The sequence below is a fragment of the Ovis aries genome, chromosome 4 (genome assembly GCF_016772045.2).
Source record: "Ovis aries strain OAR_USU_Benz2616 breed Rambouillet chromosome 4, ARS-UI_Ramb_v3.0, whole genome shotgun sequence".
NCBI classification, from domain to species: Eukaryota; Metazoa; Chordata; class Mammalia; order Artiodactyla; family Bovidae; genus Ovis; species Ovis aries.
Genome location: NC_056057.1, coordinates 105170465 through 105184822, shown reverse-complemented (window position 1 = coordinate 105184822; position 14358 = coordinate 105170465). Strand labels below are relative to the sequence as shown.

At 45.3% G+C, this 14358-nt stretch overlaps 1 protein-coding gene across 8 annotated transcripts in view; it reads left to right on the top strand.

The window, feature by feature from the left end:
* SLC37A3 (solute carrier family 37 member 3) overlaps window positions 1–14358 on the top strand; it is a 101956-nt gene that overhangs the window by 29108 nt on the left and 58490 nt on the right. For all 8 annotated transcript variants that reach the window (XR_009600456.1, XR_009600455.1, XM_027968871.3 and 5 more), the window contains 7 exons: window positions 1049–1145; window positions 3842–3926; window positions 4668–4846; window positions 7019–7160; window positions 9526–9627; window positions 10225–10272; window positions 11184–11335. Coding sequence is in view for 6 of the 8 variants with exons in the window: in XM_027968871.3 (XP_027824672.1) it covers window positions 1049–1145; window positions 3842–3926; window positions 4668–4846; window positions 7019–7160; window positions 9526–9627; window positions 10225–10272; window positions 11184–11335 (805 nt within the window). In the remaining 2 variants the exon portion in view is untranslated. The remainder of the gene's footprint in view (window positions 1–1048; window positions 1146–3841; window positions 3927–4667; window positions 4847–7018; window positions 7161–9525; window positions 9628–10224; window positions 10273–11183; window positions 11336–14358) is intronic.

The window sequence follows — 14358 nt, the reverse complement described above, 5'->3', positions numbered from 1 at the left end:
CGACAGTTCATTCCTTTTTATGGCTAAGGAGACATCCATTGTATCACAGTTTATCTGTTCAGCTGTTGGTGAACATCTAGGTTTTTAGTTTTTGGCTTTTACTATTGAAGCCACTGTGCTTGTTTGTTCACAAATCCTTGTATGGACACGTGCTTTCATTTCCTTGGATAAATACCTGGGAGTAGAATGGCTGGATCTTATGGTAGGAGCATGTTTGTCTTTTTAAGAAACTGGCGATTTCTTCTAAAGTGGTTGAACTGCTTCACATTCCTACCAGCAGAGTATAAGGGGTCTAGGTGCTGTGCACCCTTGCCAGCACTTGGTATGCTCCGTGTGTTTTGACTTTGCTCTTCTGTTAGGTGTGTAGTGATACCTTGTTGTGATTTTAATTTGCATCTCCCTGATGTTTGATGATGCTGAGCATCTTTTCATAGTTGCTAACTGGTGTCTGACTCTTGCGACCCCATGGACTGTAGCCCGCCAGGCTCCTCTATCCATGGAATTTTCCAGGCAAGAATACTGCAGTGGGTTACCATTTCCTTCTCCATTCATGTGCTTATTTGCATCTTATTTTACGTGTGTGTGTGTGTGTGTGTGTGTGTAAAGCATTTGTTAAAATCTTGGCCCCCTTTTCAGAAACTTTGTATTTGAGATGATTATAGATTTAACACTCCTTAGAATTTTATTGCATTGTTTATCTTTCACAGTATTACGTTCTGAGATTTCTATATCCCAGCAGCAAGTCTTTTGTCAGATAAGTGGTATCCAAATAGTTTCTCCCAATCCATGGGGCTTGTCTTTTTAAATTCTCTTAATAGTGTCTTTCCGTGAGCCCCAAATTGAACTTTAGTGTAATAAAATCTTAGAAGAAGAGAGCTACCCAGTTAAGTGTTTTGCCATTCGGGTGTACTTTGAAAAAAAACACATTGCAGTGGAACATTGAGTCTGTGTAATGTGAGCCTGCACTGTTTGGCCATTCCGTACCTGAGCTGCACACAGAACCCGTTCTAATTGTGTTGTCTTCTGTTCTGCTCTGTTCCCATCCTAGGCGAGGAGTTGTTTTTGGTCTCTGGAGTGCCTGTGCCTCTGTGGGCAATATTTTGGGCGCATGTCTGGCTTCTTCTGTTCTGCAGTATGGTTATGAGGTAGGTGGTTTTTTTCCTAGCTTTTTCTTCAGTATATAAATAAATGTTTTGTTTTTAGAAAGTAATCCTGTGACCATTTAAAATGACCTAGTGCTGTGTCTGGGAGGGGCAAGGTTTGTGTTAAGAGTGGACAAGCTTATGGTAAATTAAAACACATTAAAAAAAATTAGTCATGGAAAAACACCTAAGTCTAAAGACATATAATCATGTGGGGAAAAGTACTTGCAACTCATGTTACAGATAAAGAGCAGATCTCCTTAATGTATAAAGTGTCCACGAATTGATAAAGACAAAGACTAACAACACACGGAAAGAAAAGCAAAGCCTTTGAATGTATAGTTCATGGAAAGGAAAGAGAAATGGCTTGTAAACATATGACAGGCTATTCCACTTCACTCAGAACTTGTTTATTCTTTCAGTAATATTCTTAAGTTCCTCTTACGTGCCCCAAGGCAGTAGAGGATAGAGTCTTGGCCCAAAGAGCCAACAATCTCTGCCCTTATAGGAGTTTAGGTATGAAGTGGTAGAGGAATGCAAATTAAAACTACACTGTAAAAAAAAAGAGAGAGAAAAAACCTACACTGTATCCTTATTAGATTGGTAAAAATCCAGAAGTTTGGTACCATGTTTATTAGGAGGTGACAGCAGGCATTGCCGGGTGGGCGAGTAAATAACTCCTCTTGGGGTCAATATAGGAATGTCTGTCAAAAACCCAGTCACTTAACCTGGGCTTCCCTGCTGGCTCAGATGGTAAAGAATCTGCCTGCAATGCGGGAGACCTGGGTTCGATCCCTGGGTCGGGAAGATCCCCTGGAGAAGAGAATGGCAACCCACTCTAGTATTCTTGCCTGGAGAATCCCATGAACAGAGGAGCCTGGTGGGCTATAGTCCATGGGGTTGTGAAGAGTCGGACATGACTGAGTGACTAACACATCAGAATTATAATGGCTCTGACCTAGCAGTTCGACCTCCGTGAATTAATCTGACTGATGAGTATACTTCATCATATACAAAGAGTACATCTCTGCAAGGGTATTTGCTTCAGCATTGTTTGTAAGAGCAAAAGATTGGTAACAGATGTCAACCAAACGGGAAATAGTTAAACCACAAAACACCTATTCAGTGGAATCTGTGCAGCTGTGAAGTAGAATTAGGCAGCCCTGCGTGTCCAGATTGGGATAGAGCTCAGTGAAGTGAAGATAACCGTGTGTTGAGTATTGCCATTTATGTGAAATGGAGGAAGAATTAAAGAGTATCTGTTGTATTGGCTTCTGTTTCCAAAACAAACTTTGGAAAGTACAAGCTAAATAACAGTGCTTATATGTTCGACAAATAAAAATCTAATGGCTCATGTCAACGGATTGCCTGTTCAAAGACCTAATGATTGGGAATTCCCTGGTAGTCCAGTGGTTAGAACTCCAGACTTTCACTGCCAAGGGTGTGGGTTCAGTCCCTGGTCGGGGAACTAAGATCCCTCAAGCCATGCAGTGCGGCCAAAACAAAACCCCAAACCCAATAACTGAAAGTAAGTTGCTCTTTTAGAAAGTAGGTGAGTTTTTAAACAGCTTGCCAAGTGTTTGGTCCTTGAAGAATTTTGGTCTAGTTAGGGCCAGTGGGAAGTCCTTCCTGTCTTCATAGTCACCTTTTCCCAGCTTTCTTAGCTTCACACGTGGATTGTACTAATTGGCTCAGATGGGAATTTCAGGTCACCCTGTGGGCTCCTCCCAGATTTGAATTCTGGAAATACTCATTGACACCTCAGGCTCCATTCTGTCTTAAATAAAATTCACTGATGCTGTCTGGCTCTCGAGTGTCTCACCTGGGCCATCGAAAGGACACTGTTCTTCCCTGTGACCCCCAGCACAGCCCTCAGCTCCCCCTGTGCAGAAGGCTTCCCATCTCCCTCCCGTCTCCCTCTCGCCTGGTGCCGTGGCTTCAGTTGTGCTGGGAAAGGTGGTCACTTGTTAGGATTTTCAGCTCTTCCCTAAAGCGCTGTCTCCCTCCTTCAACCTCCTTGGCTTTTTTCTTCCAGATTCAGTTCCTCTGTATGTTTCCCATGGGGACTCAGCCTTCTCATTTATCCACTTCCATGCTGCCTGTATTAACGTGTGGTGTCTCTTTTTAAAATTTATCTGTATTTCATGTTTTGGCCGTGTGGGTTCTTCGATGCAGCACTCAGAGTCTTTGTCGCTTCATGCGCACTTCAGCAGTTGCACCGGCTCAGTTGCTCCACAGCATGTGGGATGTTAGTTACCCAGCCAGGGATCGAGCCCACATCCTCTGCATTGCAAGGCAGATTCTTAACTGCTGGACCACCAGGGAAGTTCCTATTAATTAATGTTGTGTGTAGTGTGTAACCCCCCTCAACGGGAAACCGAGGGCAGATACTGTCTGTTGCGTGAGGCTGAGTGGTGGCAAGAATGCCATTCTTGGAGCCAATTCTGGCTTCCCAGTTGTAATAGTACCACTCAGTGTCCAGGAGACCTTAATTATCCTCTCTGAGCTCCACAGAGTCCCTGGGAAAAACTTGTGAGAAAACAAGTAAAACACTTAGCTCAGTGCCTGGCAGAGGCTGGGCGCCCGGCGCGCATTTCCTTCCAAGGCGCCCAGTCCTCCCACGTGTGTCTCTCACGACGGTGTGGTTAACGAGCATCCCAGATGTGTCAGGAGCACCTCTCCCCTTCCCGCCCCCCCAGTATGCCTTCCTGGTGACGGCGGCCGTGCAGTTTGCTGGTGGGATCGTCATCTTCTTTGGACTCCTGGTGTCACCGGAAGAAATTGGTGAGAGAGGCTGCTTTTCTACTCAGATTGTCTTGCTAACACCGGCAGAGAGAAACCCCAGGCTGGAACAGCCCAGCTCTTTCTCCCTAGGAGAACTGTGAGCTGCTTTCAGTGAATTAAAAGAGCAGTCTTGCTGTTTTGTGTCCTGTCGACGCCACAGCCTCGCCTGGCACAGCTGCAAATGTTTGAGGGAGTGAGGCTCACCTTTTTATAGTTTCAGGAAAATTCATCATTTGCAAATGAGGTTTTATAATGGAGACACTGGCTTGAAATTAGCATGGATGGATTTTGAATTTTGCTTCTTGAGACAGATCTTTTTTTCTTCAGAAGAATAATTCAGTGAAATACTTATCTGTGGTTAAATACAGATCGTACAGGCAGAACATACAAGTGAAACCACAGAAGCAGATAGATGTATGATTCTTCTATCTTTTGAGTCTTACTGAAGAGACACGTCAGTTTAATAGTACGTAATTAACGAGTTTTTCTGTATGAAAGAGCATGATGTGGTTGAAAAAACATTGCTTTGAAGCCAGATAAAGGAGAATTTGAGTCCTGGGTTTGTTGCTCATTAGCTGTGTGACCTTGATTGACCTTGGACTCTGAACCTTAGTTACTTTTTCCTGTAAAACGCAAATAAAAATAGCATGGACCTCGTAAGTAATGGTACGTGTAAAGCCCTTAGCACAGTGTTGGGCACCTGAAGGCACCCTCTCAGTGTGGCTGTTGCTGTTGTTTTAGGTATCCCAGGTATTGAGACAGAAGAAAATTTTGAAGAAGACTCACACAGGCCGTTAATTAATGGTGCTGAAAACGAAGATGAAGCTGAGCCTAATTATTCAATCCAAGAAGGCAATACTGTGAGCCAAGTCAAGGCAATAAGTTTCTACCAGGCTTGTTGCCTTCCTGGAGTTATAGCGGTAAGGACTGTTCAAACCTCCCCACCGAAGCCTGGGAGATACCATAGCCTGGATAGTAGCACTGCTGGGGATAAGGCACCTTGAAGCAGTTAGCTTCTCTTTGAGACTTTATTTCAGGAATATATGTCCAGAGGAACAGTGGCCCTCAGCTTGTTTATTGATACCACTTGAGCTTGTATCTGATACCCAGTGCGGGGGGTGGTGCCTTTTCTGTGCAGAGCCAAAGGTAAATGTTTTCAGCTCTGGGGCCACTGTACAGTCTCTGCCACAGCCACTCAGCTCAGTAGAGCAGAGGACTCCACAGACAACATGGAACCAGCGGACCTGACCGGAAGTGGCCCGTGAGCCCCAATTTGCTGATGCTGATACTAGAGTTTGAGTAAGAAGGCAAAAATGGGTATTTTTGAATATATGCCTTTTGGCCTGTTGAAGTCTTATAGAATTATAAGTAGATCAAGAGTGGTTCGTTAAGTCTGTCTTCTTTGCCAATGTTCTTGCCATTCTAGGGAAAAAAATAGTTTGCCCTTCTATAAAAGGCCAGAGCAGAGTGCTGCACAGTGTCCTTGGGTAGTGCATTCCAGGGTTGGCATAACCTCCACAGTCAGGCTTTTTTCCTAACATCTAAACTGAGTCCATTCTGCCACAGTTTTTCTGTCTTGGTGTTTTAGGCCTCTAGCACGGGAGTGGAGTTAAGAGGCCTAGGCTATGTTGCCAGCTTATCCACTAAGTTTCTGTGAGGTCTGTGGCTTTACTCAGCTCTTCCTTGTGTCTCAGTTCCCCTTCCTGTGGATAGAAGGCCTACCAGTCCATCCTCCCTGAAGTCTGCAATGTCGAGTTATGAATAAACACCTTTTTAATTTTATGGTTTAATGATGCTTTATGAATACAACCTCTCAAGCAGATTCAGAGTCTGCTGGTTGTCCTATTTCGTACTTACTCCCTTCTCCCTGCCCCAGGCTAAGAGAACTGACACTTGGCAACAGATAAAGTTTAAGCGTGAGTTCAGATCCAAGTGCGAGCTCCCACAGTTCTCCAACCAAAAGATTCAGGGAAATGCATGTTCCCTGGGGGCCTGTTCTGATGCTAATGATTAGTTATTTTTTTACAGTAGTTATTAAAATATTCTGCTGGTAAGAGTTTAATTTCTGAGACAGGACTTAGATTTGTTGTGACTAAATGTGGCACTCCCTTGCTATCCCTTTGTATTTCACAAGCTATTGTTCCCCGCCATGGACAGGGTATAAAGGGAATCTGGTGAACTTAATCCCTTTGTCTTTGTGGCCGGCTGTCTGGACAAAATGCACTCGTGGTTGAGATTTGGCTCTCTAGGGGGCGGCAGTCCTGCCAGGAAAGCCCCTTTAAAACAAGTGATACCTAGGGAATAAGTGGCAGCTCCAGGGAAGAGAATATACTAGCCAGACACCCTTTGAAGTGAGTCTCTCTGCTCCTCCCCCTCTTCCTTTGATGCTGAATGTCAGGATTTCCTGGTAATAATGTGTTGAATATAGGTTTCTCAGCCCCACTGCCATGTTATGGGAGCTCTTGCTCCTCAACCTAGAGCCACAAGGCCCGTGATGATCCTCTGCTTTCATTTTTGACTCAGCTTTCAGAAACTACCCTATGAAAGTAGTTTTCATGCTGATGCTTTTCTTAGACCTTTGGAACTAGAATCCAGTCACTTTGCTTTGCATTGGTCATCATATTAACTTCGAAGGAAGGAGAACCTGAAAGGGTTGACTACCTGCAGTAAAAGCTGTGATGTTCACTGGATTCGTTTGCTTATGGTTAGTGCTCCTCGGTGGCATGAATACCTTTTATCTTTATCTAAATAAAGAAATGTGAGTCCATGCCCTGCCTTATGGTTCAAAATACCAGGTTGCTTCTACCAGAAAGCTAAAAGGAGAAGAAAGTGGGGACAGTTAGGGAGTAGTCCTCTGTGTTTTTAATCCCAAGGCTTATTATACTACCTTTCTAGACACTAAGTTGGGGGGAGAGAGGAGGAAGACTAGGACAAGTCAGGCAATGGGAATTCATAGGAACATTCAATTTTAAAATCAGGAACCATGCGGCCCCAGCTCTTCTGCCTTGTTTTGCTGTTTAATTGCATTAGAGCGGTGGTTACACTGTGCTGTTCGCTCCTTGCTGACAGCTGGGTGTTTGTTTTCCTTGTAGTATTCACTGGCCTACGCGTGCTTGAAGTTAGTGAATTACTCCTTCTTCTTCTGGTTGCCCTTTTATCTGAGTAACAACTTTGGATGGAAGGAGGCCGAAGCTGACCAGCTGTCCATCTGGTACGACGTCGGAGGAATTATAGGTACGGCCAGTGAAGCATCTTTTCCTCTAGCAAGAGTGAGTCACTAGTCAGATTTTATTGGGTTATGAAATCTGGCATCATTTAAAGTTTTATCACTTATTCCACAGCCCTTTTTCCTAAACTGTCCTACTGGTAAATAGCCAGACTCTTTAAAAAAAAAAAAGTGCATAGAAAAGAGGACCCAGCCTGCGGCAGCCCTGTGATATAGAGTTCTTTTTTTTCAGTCCTTTGTTGCGGGATCAGTTCTTTTGTCCTGGGACGCACTGGGATGTTGCTTTCTCTGATCTCTTTAAGTATACTTTAAGAGCCTTTTGTATACTCCCAGGGATCGCTTAGCTCTAAAGCTAATTGTATGTTAGAGATCCGAGTTATGTTCGTTTACCTATCACCCACAGCCGAAGAAGGGAAACATACTAGCTTGGTGTACTGACTGTCGGATCGTAAAGGTAGGAATAATAGCAGGGGTTATTTTGTTTTGCATTTGCTTCCTTGTACACAGCAGACTTTAATAGTGACTTTTTGCTATAGCTGGAAGCATCAACAAGGAAGTGGGAAACTTTAAAGTCAGACAGACGTACAGCATGCATGTTACTGGGACCACCTACGTGGCTGTGGCAGAACCTTGGTAGGCTTTCTGTAATGTTCACATGTAGACATGTGGGCAGACTGAACTGCCCTGCGCATATGAAAGCACAGTGTGCCCTTAGGCTGTTGCTGGGTTTGAACTTGTGCGTCCCATTCTTTTAAAGTTGATTTTATTTATTTATCATTTTTGGCTGTGCTGGGTCTTCGTTGCTGCCTGGGTTTTTTTCCTTCCCTCTGGTTGCAGAGAACAGGGGCTGCTCTCTAGTTGAGGTACACAGACTTCTCCTTGCTGTGGCTTCTCTTGTTGCAGAGCACAGGCCCCAGGGCAGTGGGCTTCAGCAGTGGCAGCCTCCGGTCTGTAGAGCACAGACTCGGTAGTTGCGGCACATGGACTTAGTTGTTCCGTGGCATGAGGGGTCCTCTCAGATCAGGGATCGAACCTGTGTCTCCTGAATTGGCAGGCGGATTCTTCACCACTGAGTCATGAGGGAAGCCCCACAGCAGATTTTAATAGTGACTTTTTGCTATAGCTGGTCACTCAGTTGTGTCTGACTCTCTCTGACCCCATGGACTGTAACCCGCCAGGCTCCTCTGTCTTTAGGATTGTCCACGCAAGAATACTGGAGTGGGTTGCCATTTCCTTCTCCAGGAGTTCTTTCTGGATCAGGGATTGCACCCACGTGTCCTGCATTGGCAGGCAGGTTCTATACCACTGAGCCACCAGGGAAGCCCAAACAAGGAAGTAGGAATCTTCAAAACCAGATGGATATACAGAACGCACGGTAGTGGGCACCACCTACATGACTGTGGCAGAACCTTGGTAGCCTGTCTTTACCTTTAGATCTGTGGACAGACTAAACTGCCCTGAGCGCATGAAAATACAGTGTATCCTTAGGTGATATGCTGTTATTGTATCTGAACTTGTGTGCCCTCATTCTTAGACTCAGAGCCAAAGGTGAGGATGCTGCCTTTAGACTTGCACATACTTCTGTGTCCTGAACAGATTCTGATGAGGGTGTGCCAGATGTCCCAGTGCCCCGAGATTCCAAACAGGACTGTATCTGAATGTGACTGTGTTGCTTCAAGGATCCACATCACCTCTTCTTCTTCTTTTTAACTGTTTATTTATTTGGCTGCGCTGGATCTTAGTTGTAGCACTCGAGACCTTCAGTCTTCATTGTGGTATTCGGCTCTTTAGCTGCCACATGCAGACTCTTCAGTTGCAGCATGTGGGATCTGGTTCCCTGACCAGGGATTGAATTTAGGCCACCTGCATTGGGATTGCAGAGTCTTAGCCACTGGACCTCCAGGGAAGTCCTCCACATTAACTTATTTTAAACATCTTGACCTATTAGTTTTTGCCAAACCATAATTGCTGCATTTAATTTTAGTGAATATTTATGTTCACCACTCATAACCTGTGACACACAGTCTCATTAATTATCTTTCAAATAAAAAGCAGGTGGGGGGAAAGGCAAGAAAAGACTTCACAGCTGATCGGAGAAGGGAAAACAGCAAGGAACAGTGAGGGTGGGTCTGATGATTTTTCCTGATTTTGGTGTCTGACTGGTGGTCTGTCCCCATCTGCCATCATGTGAGTTGACAGGTGATCTTTCTAAGAGCAAATTATGGAGGAGATTTTTTTAGGAGAGTCAGCTGTCTTGTTGGATAGACCAGTGTTAGGATCTTGCCGGCGGGTGGAGGGTACGTGGTAAGCAAGAGTCAGGTAATTAAGCTAATTTCGAGATGCTGACTGGGTTGCACCTCTTTGTGCTGGAAGGTGGAACGCTGCAAGGCTTCATCTCCGACATGTTACAGAAGAGAGCGCCGGTGTTAGCTCTCAGTCTGCTTCTGGCCATCGGGTCCCTGGTTGGATACAGTCGTGAGTATTTCCTTGCAGCTAAACTGTTTGCCTCATCTCTTAGGACTAAGGCATTTACTTGCCTCGAGTCAGTGATCAGCCCTGGGGAGGTGGTTGAGACCAGCCGCCAGGGCATAAATGGGATCTTTGTATTGTCCTGTGAACAGTGGTAAAAGTACCATTACGTAGTTTTATTTGCATTGGGGAGGAAACTGGCATCTCTTGTGCTTTGTCGGTTTGTTTAAAAGCTTGCTTGGGAGTGTATATGCTTTGTCCAAGGGTAGGCTCCAGCGGTGCAGCATTAGAGCCAATAAAACAATAAAAGGGACAAGATTTCAAAAGAGGAAAGATGGTAATTAGTAGGTTTGGTATCTGTCCCTTAAGATGCTGCTGAGATAGGAGTTTTCCTGTAGCTTTTAGAAGTCACAGTAGCTTGAGCACCAGCCAGAGGCAGACATTACAAATAAAAGTCGGGAGAGGTGGTGATGGAGCCGTATCCGCTTGCTATCTTGGGGAGATCTGTGAGGTCATGGGAATCCAGGCCTGTGTGTACTGTTGGGAGGAGACACACGTACTGCGCTCCTCACGTCATCACCCCGTGCCTGTCTTTCCTTGCAGGTTCTCCAAACGACAAGTCCATCAATGCGCTTCTGATGGCTATCACAGGTACGGCACAGGCTCCATTTCACTGTCTTGTTCCTCTGTAAATAAAAAGGGAAAAAGGAAACTGCTCCTTCAAGCTGAGCTATTCTAAAGCCTTAATTATAGAAAATTCAGGTGGTAAAGGAAAGATGCGTCCCCCAGATCCTGCTTCTCTGCTCTCACGTGACCGCCTCAGTCCTGATGTGGCGGAAGCCGTCCCTTAGAGATTTCCTCCGATTTTTGGTTGCGGCCCACACCCGCTGATATCACTCCCGGAAGTGGTGTAGGAAGAATGCCCCGCTGGAAACCAGTTCACCAACTTTCAAAAAGTCCAGTATAGCTGGTTTTTCCTTCTGTGTTGGAATTGGTCAGTATTTCTTCCCTTGAACCCCAGATGAATCAGTTGAGTGCCATTAGAGACCATGTTACAGAAAAACTCCTATTAAATTTGAGCTCATGGGATAGTTGAAGCTGCTGCTGCTCTGTGAGACTCTCGGCCCTGACCGCGCTCATTCCTGTGACAGCCTCACCGAGAACAGTGGCAGATGGAACCCCTTGCACTGTTTAAATCGCTTTTTCTCCTCTCTCTCTCTTTCTCGCTGTTTGGTTGAATTTGGGTATTCAGATACTCTGACTCATCTCTGCCATAATAGAATTTGATAAACCAGTGCAGACAGTTGTCAGTGAATGCACACTTCACTGGATTAGAGAGGTCTGTGTTCACTGTTTTCTAGAGGAAAGTGGATGCTAACTAAGATGTTACATCTGGGGGAGTTTCCATTTTTACAGGTAATTTTGCCCCCTTCTTTCTGTTTCTCTCCAACATACCAGTTAGAGTATTGGGATTAGAGTTTACGTAATTCTCAATGGATTCCTAACGCGTTGTTACGAGTAGTGTCTTAATACTTAAGAACCTGTTCTGTTTCTGACTTTAGGATTCTTTATTGGTGGACCTTCTAATATGATTAGCTCTGCTATTTCTGCGGACCTGGGTCGTCAGGAGCTGATCCAAGGGAGCAGTGAGGCTTTGGCAACCGTCACTGGGATCGTTGATGGAACCGGGAGCATTGGAGCTGCGGTGGGCCAGGTGAGAGGGCAGGGAGGGCTGGATAGAGGGAGTGTTTAGCGGTGGGAGGGCCTACCCCCGCCTGCAGGGCCACGGTAGGTGGCGCTCTCGTGCTGTAGTACGCTGTACTAAAAGCCTTGGGTTCTTAGTGACCTAACATGGAAGGCCCCTCAACATTTATCAGTTCGTCCCCTCCACTTTTACCTTCAGATTCTTCCTGTCTAGAAAGAAGTGAACACTTAGTAAGACAGATCCTTCAGTCCCTGCTGCCCACCGCCTCCTCTTCCAGCCTGAACTTGGCACTTCAGGGAGGCCAGGAGACCCATGCTTCTCATTACCCCGCACTTGACACACAGGCCCCAGCTCTCCCACCCTCCAAACACAGACATACACACGTTCTTCCCACACATCCCCGCCAGAAATTGCCATGGACCCTGCGGCTTCCCTGAGATGCTTCCTCTGCTTCCTACAACTGTGTTTCAAAAGACAGTTCATAAATGTCTTACGTCAGAATCAATCTGGGAACTCATTAAAGTACAGAACAGTTAGCTTACTGTGGACTCGCTGAATGAGGGCCTGGGGATCTGTATTTCAACAAGCCATCCTGGTGAGTCCTGTGTACTCGATAAAGTTTGAGATCTTCTAGGTTAAGAGTGGCCTACTGTAGGTAGTCAGAACTGTTGTCTCTTTTTTTTGGCTGTGCTGCACAGCGTGTGGGATCTTAGTTCCCCAACTGGGTGTCGAACCTGCACCCCCTACATTGGAAGCGTCTTAACCACTGGACCGCCAGGGAAGTCCTTATCAGAAGCATTCTAATTGATCTTTCTTGCTTTCGTTCAGCTTCAGAAAGGCATTGTTTCTCTGGGACAGTCATGAGTATTTGTCTCTCCTGGGGTATACCACTCTCAGTCATTGAGTGCTAATTTTGTAAAATGTAGAGTTGAGAATCAACTGCACGGATAAAATATCTGAAACTATGGCAGTGGTGTGATGTTTAATGGGGAAAGAAAATATGGGCAAAACCTCAGAGGATGCCCAGTGGTCACAGAAATAGGAAGCCAGAATTTGAGGGGTGGGGGTGTTACTCAGATCATAAATGAAGAGAGGTCGGGAGAAAGAGAATGGAAGGAAAAAGGCTTGTAGTTTTGACACTGAGGTCAGTAGATGGCCTTGAAGATTGATGCTTTGCTCGCTTAATGGGGTTGGACCCCTGGTATCTGATCGTGAGTGGTTAATACAAGAGCAGATGTTGCTGGAGATTGTTGTTTAGTTAGTCGTGTCTGGCTTTTTGTGACCCCCGTGGATTGTAGCCCACCAGGCTCCTCTGTCTATAGAATTTCCCAGGCGAAAATACCGGAGCGGGTTGCCATTTCCTTCTCCAGGGGATCTTCCCACCTCAGTGATGGAACCCGCATCTCTTGCACTGGCAGGTGGGTTCTTTACCGCTGTGCCGGCTGGGAAACCCGCTGCAGGAGATACAGCAACTGAATGCACACCTCTCCCTGGTCATGCAGTGCGTGCTTATTTGTTACTGTCTGTCTCTCCCACTAAGATGAGCTTCCCGAGGCAGTGTTTTGGGTTTCGCTGTCACCCCAGTCCTAGGAAGGGTGCCTGGCACACAGGAGACGCTCAGGTACTTGTTGAATGGTTGTAGAAAGAATGATTTATAGGATCAGGGTGTTAGCTTATTTGATTATGGAGCTAAAGGGAAAAAGGAAAACTTAGCAAAGGTAGGAGGACTCTGTTTTCTTGCTATGCTCTGGAGTAGGAGCTAAAAAATGCTACTGGCCACCCGTTCAGATGTCTTTGTATGAAGGGTATTGGGCATCCTTTTCTGAAATGACTGTATTTTAGATTTTCCTTCTTAGCTAATGTTTTCTTCGTTAATCAGAGGGATGGATTGTAATGAACATTTCAAGGAGTTTCTTTTTAATTAGAATGCCTGCTAGTCTTAAGATCCCTAACTAGGAACTCGGGGTCAGCGTTAGACTGACTTTCACGGTTTTAGAAGCAGAATCAGGAGAGTAAATCATTGTTTGCTTTACTTATTCCCCTGGTGTGTTGAGTTTTGAATGATTTCTTACTGTTTGAGGTATAAAACCCCAAACTTCATGGCTTAATGTTAAAAACTTCACACTCCCCTGGGTGGTCCAGTGGTTAAGACTCCTCACTTCCACTGCAGGGGGCACAGGTTCAGTACCTGGTCAGAGAACTAAGATCCCCCATGCCGCACAGTATGGCCAAAACGAAAACAAAAATTCTGTAAACTTGGTCCCTAGCACTCGCCTGATTCACATTGAATAGCTTTGTTCTCCCAGCCTTTCCTTGACTTCCCAAGAAAAATACTGCTTTCTCCTGCTGGTTTCCACAGCAGTTGGTGCATGCCTGTGGTAGAACAGTTGCCGCGGTGTTTCACACTGACTGGCTGATTGATCCCCTGTATCAGACTCTGCCTTCCTTGAGGATAGAACCGTGCTGTGTCCTTCCTCTTCGCGTTCCCAATGCTTAATATGTTTTTGACACACAACAGGGGTTCAGTAGGTTAAACTGCAGTGTTTTCCCAAGAGAGATGAGAACAAATGTCCACATAAACATTTTTACAGAAATGTGTTTCACAGCAAATGATTATTTATAATAGCTAAGAAGTAGAAACATCCTTACGTCCATCAACCGATGAATGGATAAGTAAAATATGATATATTCATATCAGTTCAGTTCAGTCGCTCAGTCGTGTCCGACTCTTTGTGACCCCGTGAATCGCAGCATGCCAGGCTTCCCTGTCCATCACCAACTCCCGGAGTTCACCCAAACTCATGTGCATTGAGTCGGTGATGCCATCCAGCCATCTAATGGAGTATTATTTGGCAGTTCAAGAGAAATGAAGGTTTGATAGATGCTACAGTATGGATGAACTTCAACTCTATTATGCTAAGTAAAAGGAGCTAGTCACCAAAGACCACCTATTTATGTGATTTCATTCATATGAGATACCCGGAATAGGCAAATCTATAGAGAAAGAAATTAGATTAGTGGTTGCTTTGGGT